Source organism: Gossypium hirsutum, chromosome A01 (assembly GCF_007990345.1).
Source record: "Gossypium hirsutum isolate 1008001.06 chromosome A01, Gossypium_hirsutum_v2.1, whole genome shotgun sequence".
Classification (NCBI taxonomy): domain Eukaryota; kingdom Viridiplantae; phylum Streptophyta; class Magnoliopsida; order Malvales; family Malvaceae; genus Gossypium; species Gossypium hirsutum.
In genome coordinates, this window is record NC_053424.1 from 26,158 (window position 1) to 44,037 (window position 17,880).

Consider the following 17,880-nt stretch of genomic DNA (forward strand, 5'->3'; position numbering starts at 1 on the left):
AGGCAAGATCTTTTGTCTTCAACCAGCTCTATCACAACCGAAAGAGGCAAGGTTTGTGTCTTCGATCTGCTTCGCTGTCAATGCAGGAAGGCAAGATCTGTAACTTCATTGATCTGTCCCTTGGGGAACATGACCTGTATGTTCTATTTTATGAACCTAATTGTGCCTAGTGATTAGGATGACATAATCAGAATGAATCAAATGCTCCTAACTAGATATGTATGAATGACATTTGAATGAATGCAAAATGTCATGAAGATGATTCCTTAATGCTTAGGTTAACATCACGTAAAAACTTATTAAGGTTTTATCACTGACGTACTACAACGCCTTTTTGCTCGTCGGGTATATCCAAAGAAACACTTAATCTGGTTGCCCCCCACTGTAAACCTTAAAGTTTAATCTATTAGGGCACAAAATTTGTACCATCATTCTCCCTCTACAATCCAAGGGTAGAAAGGTATGACTTTTCTCAATCTTCTCCTATCGCAATTCAATGATATTGAATGTGAAACTCTTTGGTCATTTACCTCATTCCCAAGGTGTCATACCAAATGCTCATGCACAATTGCAAAATTTTCTTCTCCCAGAAGACCTTCTCCTTTTGCCTGGTAAACATCGCTTGTTGGCTCATTGAAGCTTTGCCACCAACACGACATCTTGTCATTTTGCTCAATCAATATTTGGACAACAAAATCTGAAGAGAAAGTCCAAACTTAGACTCTTCCTTCTCAAATTTCCAACCTTCGAATTTGGCATGTTCTAAACAATAGTCCTGTTTCAGGTTCCTGTATTATTTAGAAACTTTTCAGAGTAATATGCAAAACTTCCTTTGTGAAAGTTTTATTAGTCCATTAATCATTATTCCAATGCTTGCAAAAAGGTCATAACAATGGATAAGAATAAAGTTGGTTCTGAGCATAGCTCGAAAGAACAAATTATCGAAAATAGTGAAGAAGGACAACAAAAGAATTAATTGGGAATGTATATCTTGGAAAGAAAGAAAAAGTATTCCAAGAACAACAAATAACATGAGAATTGGGTGCCCCAGATATCACAGCTTGGATTTCTCTACACAAACTTTCTGAAGACCCTTTTGAGTTGGACATGTGTTTAGGAGATCTACAATGCTCTGTCGATGCCCCCAAGATGTCGCCTATCCTTTCCTGTTGATTCAGGTATGGCAAGATCAACACATGCCTCAATATGAACAAAACTTGAGCAACTTATATCACCTCATGCCCCATTCTGATCAATATTTGAGCCGCCCTTTTCGGGTTTTCAACTCAAATCCCCATTGGCCTAAGGTGCCCTTTGCGGGTTTTCCCCTTAGCCTCTCCATTTTTACTCTTTTCATTTTCATTTTCATTCTTCATCTTTTTCTCTTTTTTTTGAACTTCATTGTCTTACAATACAGTGACAAACTGTGATGTCTGACTTTGAACCGATTACAGCCCTCAACTATCATGTTGTCATTCCAGTTCAATACATTTTCCCATACCATCGTCTCTGGATTTCTATATTGGCATATGATGACATTGACGCATGCTGTAGCCTTTATCCATTTGATGAAGTAATTAATGATCTCAATAGTGAAGCAATGCCCATTAGAAGTCTTCGATAATGGTGATGTCCATGCCCCATTTTGCTCAAAATTTGAGTCACCCTTTTTGGGTTTTCAACTCAAAACCACTTTTGGTCACAAAGCGCCCCTTTTGGTTTTTCGCCTCGGCCTCTTCTTTTCTTTTCTTTACTTTTCATATTTCTATTTTGACTTTGATTGATTTCTCTTTTTCTTTTTATTTTTTTATTTTGATTTTGATTTTGTTGTTTTTTTTTGTTTTCCCTTGTTTTTTGAATCGGATCTAAACTCTTGGGATTAGGCAAGTCCTTGTTATCCCCTTTAAAGGATCTTCTCTGATATCGAATTTCCTTTATAGAGCCTTTTAGGGCAAAACTACAACTGGAAACTTTTGATCTTCTTCTTCCATCGGGATAAAATCCAGCAACATCTTGAAGGAATAGAAACTCGACTTCAAACGGGCAAAGCTATGCTGAATTGACGAGAACGGTATTGCCCCGGCAAAGAATTGCATCGTTCGCACTGTAAATTTCTGACATCGTGCTGTTGTGCAGGTTTTATTATAAGAATCGAGGCATACCCTGGTATGATCATACAAAGACATCTTTGAATTTTTCGTCTCTGTAGGCAGGTCAATTCTAGTCTTCATCAAGCTCACAATTTCTAATGATTCACTGAGAGGTAGGATCTGTTTATCCTTTTGTTCTACCATCCTCAACAAGTTTGGAGATAAGCTACGATCTGTGTCATCTTCAAAGTCGTGAGATCCCTCTAAACACATATCTCGCTCAAAAGGAGGTTCTAAGTCTGTAGCAGTGTCATTCATGTCGTTGATATCCAGGGACCTACTGTAGGTACAAAATAATATATAAAGAATGTATGAATTTAAGAATAAGTATCTGCACAGTATGATTATGAATGAACGAAAGAATGATTTGGATGGAAGAATAAAAGAATGATCAATGAAAAAATATTAGTTCAAAAGATCGCAAAGATGCATTCCATTAAAATAATGACGTTTAGACATAAGCCTTTTTCACAAAAGACCTCTTGTTGCTCTAGGCTGAAAGCAACAAGTGTGTTTTGAATATTACTCTGAGTAAGCTCTAAATACTACAAAGGTTTCTTTAGAACACTCCCAGGTTTTATAAGGGCGAACATCTAATAAGATCCCTTTTCAATTATGCCTTCATATATGGTATTGATGTGAAAACTTCCCAACACTTTCTCATATATTGCGTTCACCCCATTGGTAATCATGATTGGGTGGCGAATTTTCTGCACTAGATGAATCACCAAACTTGACGACACCCATGTTGATGAGCTTTTCAACCAGTTTCTTGAAGGCTATGCAGTTCTCTATGGAATGCCCCGTATTTCCCGCATGATATTCGCAATGTGCATTCGCATCGTGCCATTTGGGGTACGGTGGCTGTGGAGGTTTCGTGTAGAGAGGGGCAACAACACGTGCGTTGAATAAGCTTTGATACAACTCCTTATATGACATCGGAATTGGCGTGAATTGAAGGTTCTCAGTTCCTTGCTTCACATACGATTCTTGTCTAGATGAACCTTGCTGACTAGTAATCACCTTTCTTGGCTGTGTAATCGATTTGTTGTAGGTGTTCACATTGCTCACATCATTTTCCTTCTTCTTCAAGTCTGACCTTCTATTATTCTCCCCAGCATCAATCTTTCCACTTCTCACGGCACTTTCAATCATTTCACCGCTCATGACTATGTCTAAAAAACTCATCGAAGCGTTTCCCAACATGTGGGTGATGAACGGGGCCTTCAATGTGTTGATGAAGAGCATCGTCATTTCTTTCTCTAGGAGTGGCGGCTGAACTTGGATAGCGACCTCCCTCCACCTTTGTGTGTATTGCCTAAAACCTTCATTAGGCTTTTTCTCCATATTTTGAAGGGTAATTCTGTCAAGGACCATATCAGCTACATGACTGTATTGTTTCATAAAGGCTTGTGCTAAATCCCTCCAAGAACTAATCTGGATACGCGTCAATTGATTGTACCACTTAGACGCTGCCCCTGTGAGGCTATCTTGAAAGCAGTGTATGAGCAGTTGGTCGTTGTTGACGTATCCGGCCATACGCCTACAGAACATAGTAATATGAGCTTCTGGGCAGCTGGTCCCATTATATTTCTCGAATTCCGGCATCTTAAATTTGTAAGGAAGTATCAAATCCGGAACTAAACTCAGATCTTTCGCATCTATTCCAAGAATGCCGTCGATACTTTCTATCGCCCTAAACTTCTCTTCAATCCATTTCCATTTCTCCTCAAACTGCTTTGGTAACTCCTCCTTCATCTTGTCTTTCTCCGCTACTTCATCGAAGTCCGGGACAACCAGATTATCGTCAGGATTAGAACCAGATCTGACCTGAAGGTTCTTCGGTATTGAAGCGTCACCTTGAAAGTGCTGAGGTCTAATCGAGACAGAAGATCTTCGTGGATGTGGTTCAATCTGAATTTGCGCTTGTGGTGGCGTGTATCCTGGAGAAAAAAGTGGCTCATCATTGTTTCCTTCTTCATCGCAAACCACAGGATTTTTCCTTTTATCCACTCCCTTGGTTATTAATTGCGTCAATTTAGTCATTAGTTCATCCTGAGACTCCTTCATCTTTTGTGCCATGTCTTTCTGGATCTTTTCCATATGTTCTTTCATTTGCACCTGTAACTGGTCTTGCATCTCTTTTTGCGTTTGCTCCAGTTTCTCTAATCTTTGATCCATTTCTTTGGCTTTGCGACGAGTACCGTAAGGATGTTTGGTTGATTGGTTTTCCAGATTAGCTGAAATAATTTTACATAATTAGGGTCACTTCGTGAAAGTCTAATGCATATGATGCGATGTAATGCAAATGCATGAAATGAATGCCTAAAGAGATGTTGATTCTGATTCAATTACATTTAGGAGACTTTTCTAGAAAGCAAATTCCCTTACATAAAACGGATACATGTACGACCTCACCCTCATATTCCAAGAAACAACATCGATTTTTTCTTCATCCGCATGTTTGAGGTAATCTCACCAATAGATGCCATTGCTAGCTCATTTTCTTGATCTTGGTCGTGATCCATCATCTGCCCATCTTCATAAGGCTCGTCAGCTTGTTGAAGGCTTTTGGACAATCGTCTCGAATCCCCAGGCCACCAAGCAAGGTCACGAACTCTTCCATCGCCATTCTTGTGTTTCTCAGAATATGTTTGGGAAGTCGTATTGTTTTCCACTTTATCAAGGAATTCGTATTCCATGACAAGCTTTCTAATTTAGTAATTGGATTGGAATCCATATCTCTTTCCTAAAATGCAATGCAATCATAATCAAAACAAAACAAGATCGGTTAGTAAAAAATAGAAGCAAACAAGGAAAACAAAAAAAAAGTACCTAATCGGGTAGATACTAGGGGTTTGGAGTGGCTCTACCTAGGTTAAGTTCCTAAGTCTACTATATGAGGGTTGGTTCTAAAGTAAGGGTACCCGAACCAGCAGATTCCTCGATCCTCACCCATTATAGGCTCATACGGACTGAGTTCAGTTCAAGGGAATACATTTCCCTATGGCCATGCGGAGATGAAGATCTCACGGAGACATAGGTACAGATGCATCCCGAAAGCGATACACTATCCCATGCGGAGGTGAAAACCTCACGAAGGCGTAGCTTCTCACTCCCACTTAAAAAGGGTATGACCAACGGTCATGCAATGCAATGTGCAAAAAATAAATCTGAACTTAAACACAGCAATTATGAATCATAATGACGAAGATCATAATAAAGATAAAAATACAATGAAAGGATCGTATATTTAAACTAAGTTTTGATTTTTGACAAAAAGACAAAAAGTAATCAACTCATGGCTTGACTCTCGTGTTTTGTCCCCAGTGGAGTCGCCAAGCTGTTGACACCATTTTTTTGGATAAAAACGGGGTCGACTTGGGTTTGAAAAAAATGAAACAGGAGTCGCCACCAATCCTTTTTATAAGGTGTGATTGGATCACCTCGAAAAGCGGTCGTTTTTAATAAACGGTTTGATTTTATTAAAACAACAAGTTTGGTCCGCGAAATTCAGAAAACGGGTTCGGGAGTCGGTTACGCACGAGGAAGGATTAGCACCCTCGATACGCCCAAAATTGGTACCTTAGTTGATTACTTAATGTCTTAATGTCGAAAATTGAAAACTTAGAAGAATTTAAAAAATTCGATCCTTGTATTAAAACGTTGAAAATTTTTAGGAAAATGGCATATTTCACGTTATTCGAGAAAAAGAATCATATCCAGTAAGTTAGGACACAATGTCTCAAATTCCCGATACGCGGATGAAAAATGCTTATTTAAAAGATACTTTATTATCTTGGTTTTAGAAATAAATCAGGCCCAGTAAGTTAGGGCACGATCTTTTCTTAATTCCCGAGATCATTTAAAAACCTGAGTTTGAAAATATTCGTATATTTAGATTTATCGTGAAAATTGAAACCCAATAAGTTAGGGTATAATCTTCTCGAATCTAAACACGAAGTGCCATTTTTTAAAACAAATTTTGTTATATCGAGTGAAATAAAAACACGAAGTCGTAGTAAAAATGTGAAAGCAAATTACATTGTTATACATGACAAAATCATAATGAATACAAAAGTGTAAAAATGATACGAGCGATAGCAACAATATAAAATAAATAAAAGTCAAACCTACAATCATATAAAATAACAATATATATATAAACAAATAAATTAAACATTCGTTCAAAATAATAATGAAAATGAAATAAATAAATAGTGAATACAATTAAAATTTAAAGGGATATATATATATTTATATGTATAGACAAAAAAATAAAATATGTGTGTATTCATAAATTACAATATATATATAGAGTATACTTTAAAATATAAAAAAAAATATGCATATAGATAAAAATATGTACACATATATATAGGTGTATAAAATTATGGAATATGAAAATAATGAAATGCATATATAAAGTAGGCGCATGAAAATATGTATGTACAAATTAAAGTTTAAAAATAATGAAAATATACCTACGTATACAAATAAATACGTTAATTTATATATATATGTTTAAAATATATTGAAAACATGTATGTATATGTCTATGCAAATTAAGATATACAAAAACATATAAATACATACATATAAATATATATACTTATAAAAATAAAAATATGTATATGTATATAGATATATATAAAAAAGAAATATGAGTATACGTATATATATTAAACAAATTATATGTAAAATATGTACATGTATATATACAAGCACTTATATGATAATAATAAGGCATATATATATATTTAAAAATACATAAGTATATATGAATAGAGATATAAAAGTAACAACAATAATACCAATACTAATAATAGTAAAGATGATAATAATAATAATAATAATAATAATAATAATAATAATAATAATAATAATAAAGTTAACAAAAATTGACTAAATAATAAAATATGCTAAAAAAGGGCCTTAAATCGAAATGAAATAAAACATATAGGGCCAATTCGAAATAAAGGAAAACGAAAGGGATCCAATTGCGACGCGCGTAAAAAAGGGAAGGACCGAAACAGAAAATAAACCCAAAATCCCAAAACGCAGCACCTCAATGGACTAAAATAAAACAAAAGTAAAATGTTAGGGCTAAATCAAAATAAAATAAAACAACAAATAGGACCAAATTGAAACACACCGCGAATCAGAGGGACTGCGCGCATAAATTGCCCAAAAAACTAAAACACGCGGATCCTTCGGGTCGGGTCGGGTCGACGCGCGGATCCCCCTTTGCTAAAACGACGCCGTTTTGTGTTTAATATAAATATAAAAAAAAGGCTAAAAACAAAACTGCTTCATCATTTTGTTGAAAAAACAGAGAGAAAACTCTCTCTTTTTCATTTTTCTCAGGCTCCGATTCCGGAGATGGCTCGGCCAAGGCTTCCGGCGAGTCTCCGCCGTAGAGCCACCGCGTGTGGCGGCCGGAGGTCCAAAATCGGACCCTTTCGGTCCCTTTTTGAAGCCTAGCGTCCCTAGGGTACGGATCTAGGGCCAAATCCCCGAAAAAAGAGCCGGAGACCCGAAGATCGAGGGGAAACCGCTCGTCTTCTCCCCTCCGGTGCGGCGCAGGTAAGGTTCTTTTGGTTTTTCGTTTGTTATTTAGTGTAGAAGATAAAAAATAAACAATAAAGAGAGAAGAGATTTAGACACCAAAAAGGTCACCTTTTTTTTTATCTCTTTGTTTTTTTCTTTTCAAAAGGGCTCCGAACCCCTTTACAACTGATTTTGCTTGGCTTTTTATAGCCATTTTACATGAGTTCTTTATCTATTTTTGTCTCTGCTTTGCGTGTTTGGTTTCATCTTGCAGGGAGTCAGAGGAGTTGGTGGAGCAGGTGAGGCCGTGCGTCGGTGGTCAGAGGAACGGCGGCAGTAGTCAGGACCGATTAGGTTTTCTTTCTTTCTCTATTTTTTGTTTATTTTGGGCTGGTAGAAATGGGTTTGGGTTAATTGGGTTCTTGTTTTGTGTTGAATTGGGCCTCGGGCAAAATGGCCTGTAACAAAGAAAATTAGAATATTTCAAATAAGAATAAGAGCCTCGCACGGTTTAAGAGTCTCAAAATAATACATAACACGCAGAATCACTAGTCGCACTTTGTATGCTGAATAAACAAATCAAAAGACCCTAGTTGTTCTCATACAGTAGCAAACTCCTCAGGCCATTGATCAGGTTGAAAAAAACCAAAGAACCACCAACCAGAGTAGCAGATTCTGTATAATAAGAACATTTATACAAATTACAATGTTTTTAGCTGGTTTAATACCAAACAGAGATATACAATTACAAGAATCATCTGTGACAGTATCTTCTAACTTATTATAATCAATAAGCTCTCACTACTCAATCTAGTAGCAAACTCCATGACCCATTGGTTTGGCCCATAGAAATACTAAGAACCACCAAAACGGTGAGTAGCATATTTTATAAATAACAAATATAGATAATCTCATTTAAGATTTACAGGTTTAGTTGATTTAAAAGTTCAACTGAAGATGTAATAATACAGAATCATTAGTCATTCACACTTTATTTGCTAAATTATAGTAGATATATAGATAATAGCACTAACCAAACCATCATTATCATCTGGGACATTCTCAAATCATCAAAACTAGTTTCAACCACCTAGGTTGGTGAATGAGATTACTACTTAAGGTCAGTGATGTTAGTTCCATTTTAGTCTACGTAGGCAAGGCAGAAGAAAAAAAGGAGGAAACTGTCTAACTGCTAAAAGGAATTTATGACTGATTATCAGGACATATTAATCTATGAGCTTCTTTAGCTTCCACAAGATCTCTACTTGCCTCATCATGAGCAAATTCATCAGCCCAAGAAGCACCTCCATTGTACTGTTGCTGATATTCTGTTGCCCAGTTCTCTGATGCTGGTTTGACCTGATTATCATCAATGATAAGTTCACCACGACTCATCTTGGATACAAATTGAAGAAATTTTGAATTCTGCATGCCCCAAAACATACAGTACATAAGTGCATATATTAACTCATGCATAGTAACGATGATATCATTAAGAGCTATCTTGACACATTGCAAGTATTTATCCAAACAGTTTTAAATAACCCGAAACTTAGGATCACTGTTTTGAGAGAGTGTATGTGCAAGCATCCTAGTCCACTGAATTGCAGCCAAACTTTCTATATTTCCCCCTCTCATTTGATCTACAGACGTTACCTGAGCTTGTTCCTGTATGTTTAGCTCATTAATTGTGTTATGCAAGAAAAGCAGGCTAAAAGGTGACATGCATGTAAAGATAAACTTTCTATATTTCCCCCTCTCATTTGATCTACAGACGTTACCTGAGCTTGTTCCTGTATGTTTAGCTCATTAATTGTGTTATGCAAGAAAAGCAGGCTAAAAGGTGACATGCATGTAAAGACTACTCAAAGCACGAGATAGTAGCAGAAAGAAAAGGAAAGATAAAGCCAAATTGGAAGGTATATCCATCTGCAATAGCACAAGGGGTTAGATATAGTTCCTGGTAAAAACACATTAGCATGTCCTTTCAAATTTGCACATGATACATTGGTAGAGAAACCTACATATCGAATAAAGCACTGAAAACATACCACTGAAAGAAATGAATGGGTGACTCCGACGTGAAAATAAGATTGAAGATAATTTCAAGAGACATGCAAAAATATTGCTAAATTCCTGTTGCAAAAGTGCAGAGCATGAAGGTCATAGATGCGGGTGATTATCAGCTTGACATTTCAAGCGATCTTATTTGGGTTGCCTAAATCAGTTGTCCGGAAAAAGAAATTTAGGACACTTACTGCTGGGATAACACTTGCCGACAGCAGAAATTGTAGAGAGAGATTGTAGAAAATTCACTTGAGATTGTAGAGAGAGATACCTCGGGTTAATATGACTGGCCGGCAACCTAAAAAGAGAAACCTTTAGAGCAAATATTGTTACTAAACAGACCTGGTACTATTGTACACGACACAAGAAAAATAGCTATAATACAATATTACACAAGCACAAAAACATATCAAAATCAATATAACACCAATCATTTTAAAATGTCAAAACTTATAATAAATACATGACACCTTAAACATGTTATGACATAGAAAACCAATGAACAAGCCTTGGATACACAAATTGCAAATTCTAACACTAAATTATTTCATCAGACATCTTTGAGCCTTATGTTTGTTTCATTACACACCTTAGAAGTGTTTTAGTGATTGCAATAAGTTGATGGATTGAAATAACTTGGTGATGAGCTTTTTAATTCTAGACTCAGTGACATAATTTCTGTTCACTGGGAAAGGTCATCTATTTTGACTCAAGGAAGGAGGGGTATATGCAATTTAACTCTAAAGACAATTTCTTCCAACAAGGATGAATAATGGATATTGCTTTAAGGTTTTATTAGGGTTTTTCATTGTACGGATATATTTAGAAGCTCAATTTATCTCATGGATTTATGGCCTATACCTATCAATACTTGCATAACAAGTTTTAAGGTTTTCCTCAGCATTGATGTTCTTTCAGTTCCCCACCTTCTTATAACCACTAAGACTCTCTTAGTCTTTACCACCAGAATTTCTCAATACAATTTCCATTTAATTTCACTCCTATTTTCCTTCTCTTTCTTTTCCTCATACAGCATCAAGACTGAGCAAAACGCAAAAGGCAAATCAAATTGACAAAACTTGAGCAGCATTCTTTTAACAATTCTCCATACTTTTTTTCCAAATTAATACCCAGCCATAATTGTAGTTTCCTCTATGATAGAGGGCATAAACGTTTCAGGCTCAGTTAGTCATGAGGACAAAAAAAATTGTACCTTACACAAACCAGTTAGGCCATCCTTTGCTTTTGGAATAATTAAAATGTGCGTAGGAGCCCAGGGAGCTATGTCCCTAAAAGCTAAGACCTACAAACAAAAAATAGGCAAACAAACATAATGTTAGTGCAAATGAATGTCAAATAAACTTAAACCTAGCAGAAAAGAATTAACATATTAACCTAAAGAAACAGCAAGAAAATATTCGTGTGAACCTGCTCCCAAACAGATCAATAAAACTAGGTCATTCTCACATGCAACTGATGAGGTGAATGCATGATTCATACAGCAAACAATAACATAAATTAACATTCGCAAATAGAAATCAAACTAAGAGGTTAAAAAGCTAAAACTTTCAACCTCAGATTATAGTTTTGCAAACGAAAACTATAATCATAGCTGAAGATTTTCATGCTTCTCTAATTAAAACGTTTGATATTTTGTTATCACGTTTCACTTAATGTTGATCAAATATCAGATATCAGCTAGTGTTAACAGAAAGGACAACACGTTATCTTTGATCGTCACCTATTTAACTGCAAATTGTCTTGCATAATCCATGTAAGTCTCAAGATAATGACATGCAGACACATTAATCATCCAAAACAATTTGCAATAAATGTGAAACATTACACTTCATAGGCTCGATATAGACATAGTTTAAGATGGAACCTTATCCATTCAAATTAATTTTAATTAAGCCAAAAAGGATTTGACATGGTTCAAGAATAAATAGATGCGGATGATAAGTGAAATGTAATGCACTACTAGTTCATGTGACAACAAATGATAATAGGTTAGATCCAGAACATTAGCAGCCAGGCAAAGACTGCAGCCTTAGATCTGGTACTCTGACTGAAGCCTCAGGACTAAGATAAACATGATATCAATCATATTGCAAACTTCAATGTTTAAACAAAAAATAGCTCCTTCTATCCCTTTCCAGTAAAAGTTTTCATATATAAGAAATGAACGTTGCATGGTACGCCAAAGTGGCTATATCAAGCCAGCAAATACAACACAAGATGTAGCGGTACAAGAAAACAGATCCTTTGTGTTGAAAGGTTTTCTTGCTTGCTAAATCAATAGGTTGTTCTCTTTCCTATAATATGATAGTATTCACAGGGCATTAGACATGACTCAAAATTATTTAGATTCAGGAGGAATAGAAAGGAAAATGGTCAACCTTGCCAGGCAAAGAATCATGTTGAGTATTTGTTTGTTATGGTTGAGTATTTTGAGATGGTTATATGTAGCTAACTTTTGAGTATTATATTGAGATGGAAATGGTTAATATGTGTATGACTGTGAATGTGTTGATTTGTTGAATGGATGAAAAGGAATAGGTATGTTTAAGCTAGCATAAAGTTGGATAATTTCACAATTTAGTCCTTGGATAATTTCAACAATCATGGATGAAAAGGGATCGGTATGTTTAAGCTTGGGGAATCCGTGATGCATTGTACAATAATCGAACATTGCGAACAAACCACATTATTAGAAAACCAAAATACAATTCCTACTACTTTGACAGTCAATATTATACGATATCGAATAAAAGAAATATGGGTATTAGCTTAAACTGGCATCTAATCCTGTTTAACCCGTACATTTAACAGAATTTAAGCCATGGGAGAGTGCATAAGAACATTAAAATTGAAAAGAAAAGATATTGGGATAAAAACATTACCGTGCAATACGATGAAGGGAACAGCGTGTCTATTTGGGATGAATCAATGTAATAGAGAATATGAATAATAAAGTAGTTGACTGTAAAAAGAGAAGCCATGGCTGGTGAAATCTTGCAGAACCAGAATTTCTTTCTTTCCCAAAGCATCCAACAAGAACAACCACACCGACATCCATAGATTTGAAAAGACGAACCGAAACAATATTTCCTAGGGCTAAAAACCCAAAATCTATGGATGAAGCAAGTGATTTCAATATCACAATAATAAAATAAATAAATAAATAACAGAAACGATTGAGAAGGAAGAGATGAACACGGAAGAGATCAACAAAACAACCAGAATGAGATCAACAGATTTGAAAGACATAAAGAAACAGTGATGTCTAAACCTGAAAACTAAAACCCATAAACCAACTAAAATATAAGTAAAAAAACATAGTTCTAAAACTAAAAATAGAAATGAAAAGGCAATAGACAAAAAGAAAGACAAATGAAAACGCAAACACAACCTGAAATCAGTCTCCGAAAAAGCAACAAAAAAGAAACAGACAGACCCACAGCAAGATTTCAAACAATGAGTGAAACACTGTGTTCTACACCAGAAAGCTTAGGGATTATCCCTCACGAAAGTAGACAATAAAACAACCAAAAAGAAACAGACATACCCACATCGATAGATTTCAAACAAATAGCGAAAACAGGGGATTTCAATATCATCAAAAAGAAACGGCATACAAAATCTTTGGGTTTCTCCCTCTCACAAAAAAGAATTATTGAAATAAGACCGAGAGAGAGAGATAATGGGAAGGAAGCGGGATACGAAAAGGCAGCTTTCTCCTATCCGTTACTGCCCAAAAAGCGTAGATTTTCTAAATCGCCATGTGGCAACGGTAACATTTATGGTAATTAATACCGAAACCGGGATATCCGCAAAGTGGGATATACCTAAGCCGGGCTATCCTAATTCGGGATATACCTAAGCCGGGATATCCTGAGAATGGGATATCCCGACGTGGAATAAGTACGGCAAGTTGACCGGTCCAATCGTGAAAAATTACCTGAACCGGCATCTAAATCAGAAAAACCGGCACTTGCAATTCCGAACCGGGATGGGATATCAGAGGGATATCCCCGGAATTGATTATTCTAAGAGGGGAAATGAGAGGGATAACCCTGGAATAGATTATTCCAAGGTGGGATATGAGCGGTATTTACTTGGAATAGAAAGAGAATGATTTCATTTATTTTCTATTAATCATTTAGTGCTTTATGGTAGATGCGTATTAGAAACATATCTTCGCTATAAAACCTCATTAATGGGATTCAATCATTCAAAGATTTGCAAGAAAATGTCGTTAAATACAAAGGGAAACTAACAATCAAAAAAATAAAACAAAATAAAACACATAACAGGCAATATAAAATCTAATTAATGGGATTCAATTATTCAAATATTTACAAGAAAATGTCGTTAAATACAAAGGGAAACAAACAATCAGAAAAAATAAAATAAAACACATTACAGGCAATAAACTATCAAAAAAATGAAATCGAAAGATTTAAAAAGACAAATATAAGAAGTCTTTCATAAGGTTGAACACCGAAACTTATAGTAAAACCACAAAAAAAAAAAATAAGAAGCATAAATCTGAAAACTAAAACAGAGATGAAAACCACAATGCCCGCAGAAATAAAAGATAAATATAAATCTGAAACTTAAAAAGACGTGAAAAAGGAAAATTGGTAGAAGTGAAAATCATACCTGAAATCACAATCCTATGAAGAAGGGGATTTCAAAATCCTGTTGTAGCAAGTATGTTATTTTGGCATGCGCATACACAAAAGTTAGAAAAGAAATGTCGGGAAAAAAAAATGGAAATAGACACAGATAGAAAGGGACGACAAGAAAACAAAATAATAATAATAATAATAAAAGGTAAAAATCAGAACCAAGGGAAACAGAGTACTCTGCTAAGCAGAAATTACAAAAATATTATACAGATTCTTCCTGAATCTTGGGAGCAATGAAACTAGTGTCATAGTATTTGGAAAAGGCGCTATAATAACAAAAATATAAATGATAAGACGAAATCTAAGCGTGAGCTAGGCCCAAAAAGACCAAACCCCAAAAATTATTCTGCTAAGCAAAAACAAGAAAAGAAGCACATATCAACTAAAAACAAAGGAAAAGTATTCTGCTCAGCGGATATTACAAAAACTACCCTGCTAAGCAAAAACAAGAAAAGGTATGTCATCCAAAACTACCCTGCTAAGCAAAAACAAGAAAAGGTATGTCGTCCAGCTATGCTAGTATCATCAGCATGGCCCTCATAACCTTTTTTCTTTTTGTTTCCTTTGTTCAAAGTATTGCCTTTGCCTTGATAATAACAAGAAAAAGGAAAGCATCAAGGAGGAAATAATTTACACAAAAGTAGGTGGCAGTTTATTGGATTTTATGTTACTAGTGAAATGTTGGGGGAGAGATGTGTGGGAGTAGAAATTAACTTATAGCAAGTAGTGCGCTTGGTTGGGTTGGGATGGGATGGTGGCACAAAAATACCAGATGTTCATGTAAATAGTTATAAAAGTACTAACCTAGGGAGCAAAATTGTGAAGAGTGTAGCAAGCAACAAGTAAAAACCTCTGAGTGAATGAGTGAGTCTAGTCAAACAGTGAAATTCAGATTAGGTCACGCTTACAATCGTGACAAATTTTAAGTCATAGCTTAGATACTAATCAAGAGTTCTCACTGAAAACCTGTGACAAGCACAGTGTACAATTTGATACCTGGCAACGCAATATCCCTATGCTACTCCAAAATAGTTAAACTATTTTAAACCAGCCAAAAGCATAAATTACAAACAAAACACTTTCTCAAACAACAAAGACAGAGAAATCCAAAACCCATTTATGTATTTATAATCCCAATTCACTCAATTGCTTACAATACAAAACAAAAACCCAATTTCGAAACTGATTCAGTCAACCATCCTATGATCGACCCGTAATTCCAAACCAAAAGCCATGTAAAAACGATAATGGCAAAGATTCAAATGTGAAGAATCTTTAGGAGAAGAGAAATAAGGAGTCGAACTGTCAAACAAAGGCACCAATTCTTACCCGGGAGTCGATCTGAGCCAAAACTCGACAGAGGAAGATGGAAAGAAACGGTGGAGTTTTATTGCCGGAGACATACCAGGAGAAGTGAGATAGAAATCAATGTTATTCATAAACCCTACAACAAAGATTCTTAGTGGCTGGCTTCCTTATTTTCTTCCCCTCATTCAGACGATCCATTTGGTTTGTTGGATTAAAATCGTGAACGGCCTAGAGTTGGCTTGTTGGTTTTATTATAAAAAACCCCATTTCAATTAAAAAGAAACCTCATCCTCAATTCCTTTTTTAATAATTTATAAGGCTACTGACATTTTTGGTATATATTTTGGTCCCTGAAATCACTATCCTATATAGTCCAAAACCCAGCAATCTGAAACCTAAGCGATCCACAGCCCCAAACACCGAAACAAAGCCCAAAAACACAGCCCAAACCAAAGCCCAAGCCCCTAGAACCCAAACCAAGATATCACTGCAATGGGATATACCCAAGCCGGGTATCCTTCAATAGGATATCCCCGAGCCGGAATATCCCCAGAATGGGATATCCCTTAGTGGAATAAGTATGACAGATAACCCGGTCCAAATAGGTTAAAAATATGAACCGGACACCAAAACAACTGAACCGGACACTAAAAATACTGAACCGGAACGGAATATGATGGGGATATTCTTGGAATAGCTTATCCTAAACGGAATAGAATAAGGATATCCCCTAATCGGAATAAGAATGAAAATTTACCCTGCGCTTAATAAAATGTTGCTGTGAAAATATTTAATCAAATTCTCTGAAAATATTCTTTCTTCCCAAAACCAACACGTAGAAGAATCAAAGAAAAAAAAACAATCATCTTTCTATTATCAACTAGAAAAACAGAAACCATATAATGGGATAAAATATGCATCATAAATGAGTCCTTAGCAAGGTTCCATAAAATGGAGATAATTTTGAGACCGAACCAAAAACTTGTCCTTTTTATCCCACATGAATTAACGACAAATTTATGATGGAGAGAAAGAAGTAGAAAATTTTCAAACGGTTTATTATGCCTATTATTAAGTGCAGCTGCTCTACTAACAAATTTCATCTCTCCAAGTAAGATTTCTGCTGCACTGAAAACCAGTTAAATTATATTAAACAGGCATCAAGTTGGGGAACTTTAAACAGGCCTCGTTGAGATTCCAAGCAATGCATTTCACAAGGGTCATTAGTTTTCCCTATACAAGAGCGTACTCCATTGATCATTTAATGAAAGCCCACATGTCGGCTATCGTTATTGAAGTTATCAACAAGGCCATGAAACATACAATGCACACGATCATGAAATACCTATATCAACTATAACTTCTTTATTTAGCCTGAAGGCCAGTTCATTTGGCGCCCTCCAAGGAGGTGGACATGAATGTGATACACAGATTAACCTGCAATACAACACAACGTACTATATGAATAACATTCTAAGCCCCATTCCCATTAGTCTACAAATAGAAATGGAAATTAATGTTTCTCAATTAACTAAAATATACAAGAGAAAGAATACAAACATCCTTTTAGGGCCATCATTGATCACAATCCTGAATCCATCTTCCAGCCCTTCCTATTTTGCAACAAGCTTTGCAGTATTACCCAAGGATTTCAGAGTGCCTCTCCTCAGCCTACAAAAGAGAACTCACAACCATAAAAATAGATCAAGGAACTATCAGCTTCATATTCTTATTTAATTTATTTTAATACGATAATTAGGGCCTACAGTTGTATAACTGGCAAATCTCACTCCTAGGTACCACTAGCGTATACCCAGTCCAAAAAACAAATCTCATCCCCGCCACCCTTTGTGTTTACCACAGGCACAATAATATACTCTTAAACTAATTCTTATAATAGGAAATCCTAAAACAAAAAGGTTTTCCTCTTGCAGTTCAGTATTTGGCTATATAGGAGGCTCTATTAAACCATACTCAATAGCCCGCTTCAGCCAGGTCAGATTTCCAGAGATAAGTTGGAATTCTGGTTTGGCAAATGGTTGGTAACATACTAGTTTTATCAAATGACAAACACAAAACCCTCAAACAGAAAGAATTGGTAACATTCAATA

The 17,880-nt window shown here is 35.7% G+C and overlaps 1 protein-coding gene and 1 long non-coding RNA gene across 26 annotated transcripts in view; one reads left to right on the top strand and one right to left on the bottom strand.

The window, feature by feature from the left end:
- The window catches only part of LOC107936969 (peroxisome biogenesis protein 5), a 40,572-nt gene extending 26,151 nt beyond the window's left edge, over positions 1-14,421 (bottom strand). For 14 of the 25 annotated variants that reach the window (XM_041116608.1, XM_041116596.1, XM_041116607.1 and 11 more), the window contains exons 1-6: positions 13,336-14,416; positions 12,671-12,899; positions 10,981-11,070; positions 9,959-10,079; positions 9,246-9,493; positions 8,970-9,125 (exon numbers count right to left, since the gene is read on the bottom strand). In XM_041116608.1, coding sequence (XP_040972542.1) covers positions 8,970-9,125; positions 9,246-9,493; positions 9,959-10,079; positions 10,981-11,070; positions 12,671-12,899; positions 13,336-13,403 — 912 coding nt within the window. In that variant the 5' untranslated portion in view covers positions 13,404-14,416. Of the gene's footprint in view, positions 1-7,812; positions 8,159-8,258; positions 8,376-8,969; positions 9,126-9,245; positions 9,494-9,958; positions 10,080-10,980; positions 11,071-12,670; positions 12,900-13,335 lie in introns of those variants that run through there. The other 11 variants (XM_041116632.1, XM_041116625.1, XM_041116620.1 and 8 more) reach the window with 6 other exon arrangements.
- LOC121231841 (uncharacterized) lies at positions 8,559-9,606 on the top strand. Its single transcript, XR_005929929.1, has 2 exons — positions 8,559-9,418; positions 9,544-9,606. It is a non-coding gene; the product is annotated as an uncharacterized lncRNA (long non-coding RNA).
- Positions 14,422-17,880: the final 3,459 nt, after the last annotated feature.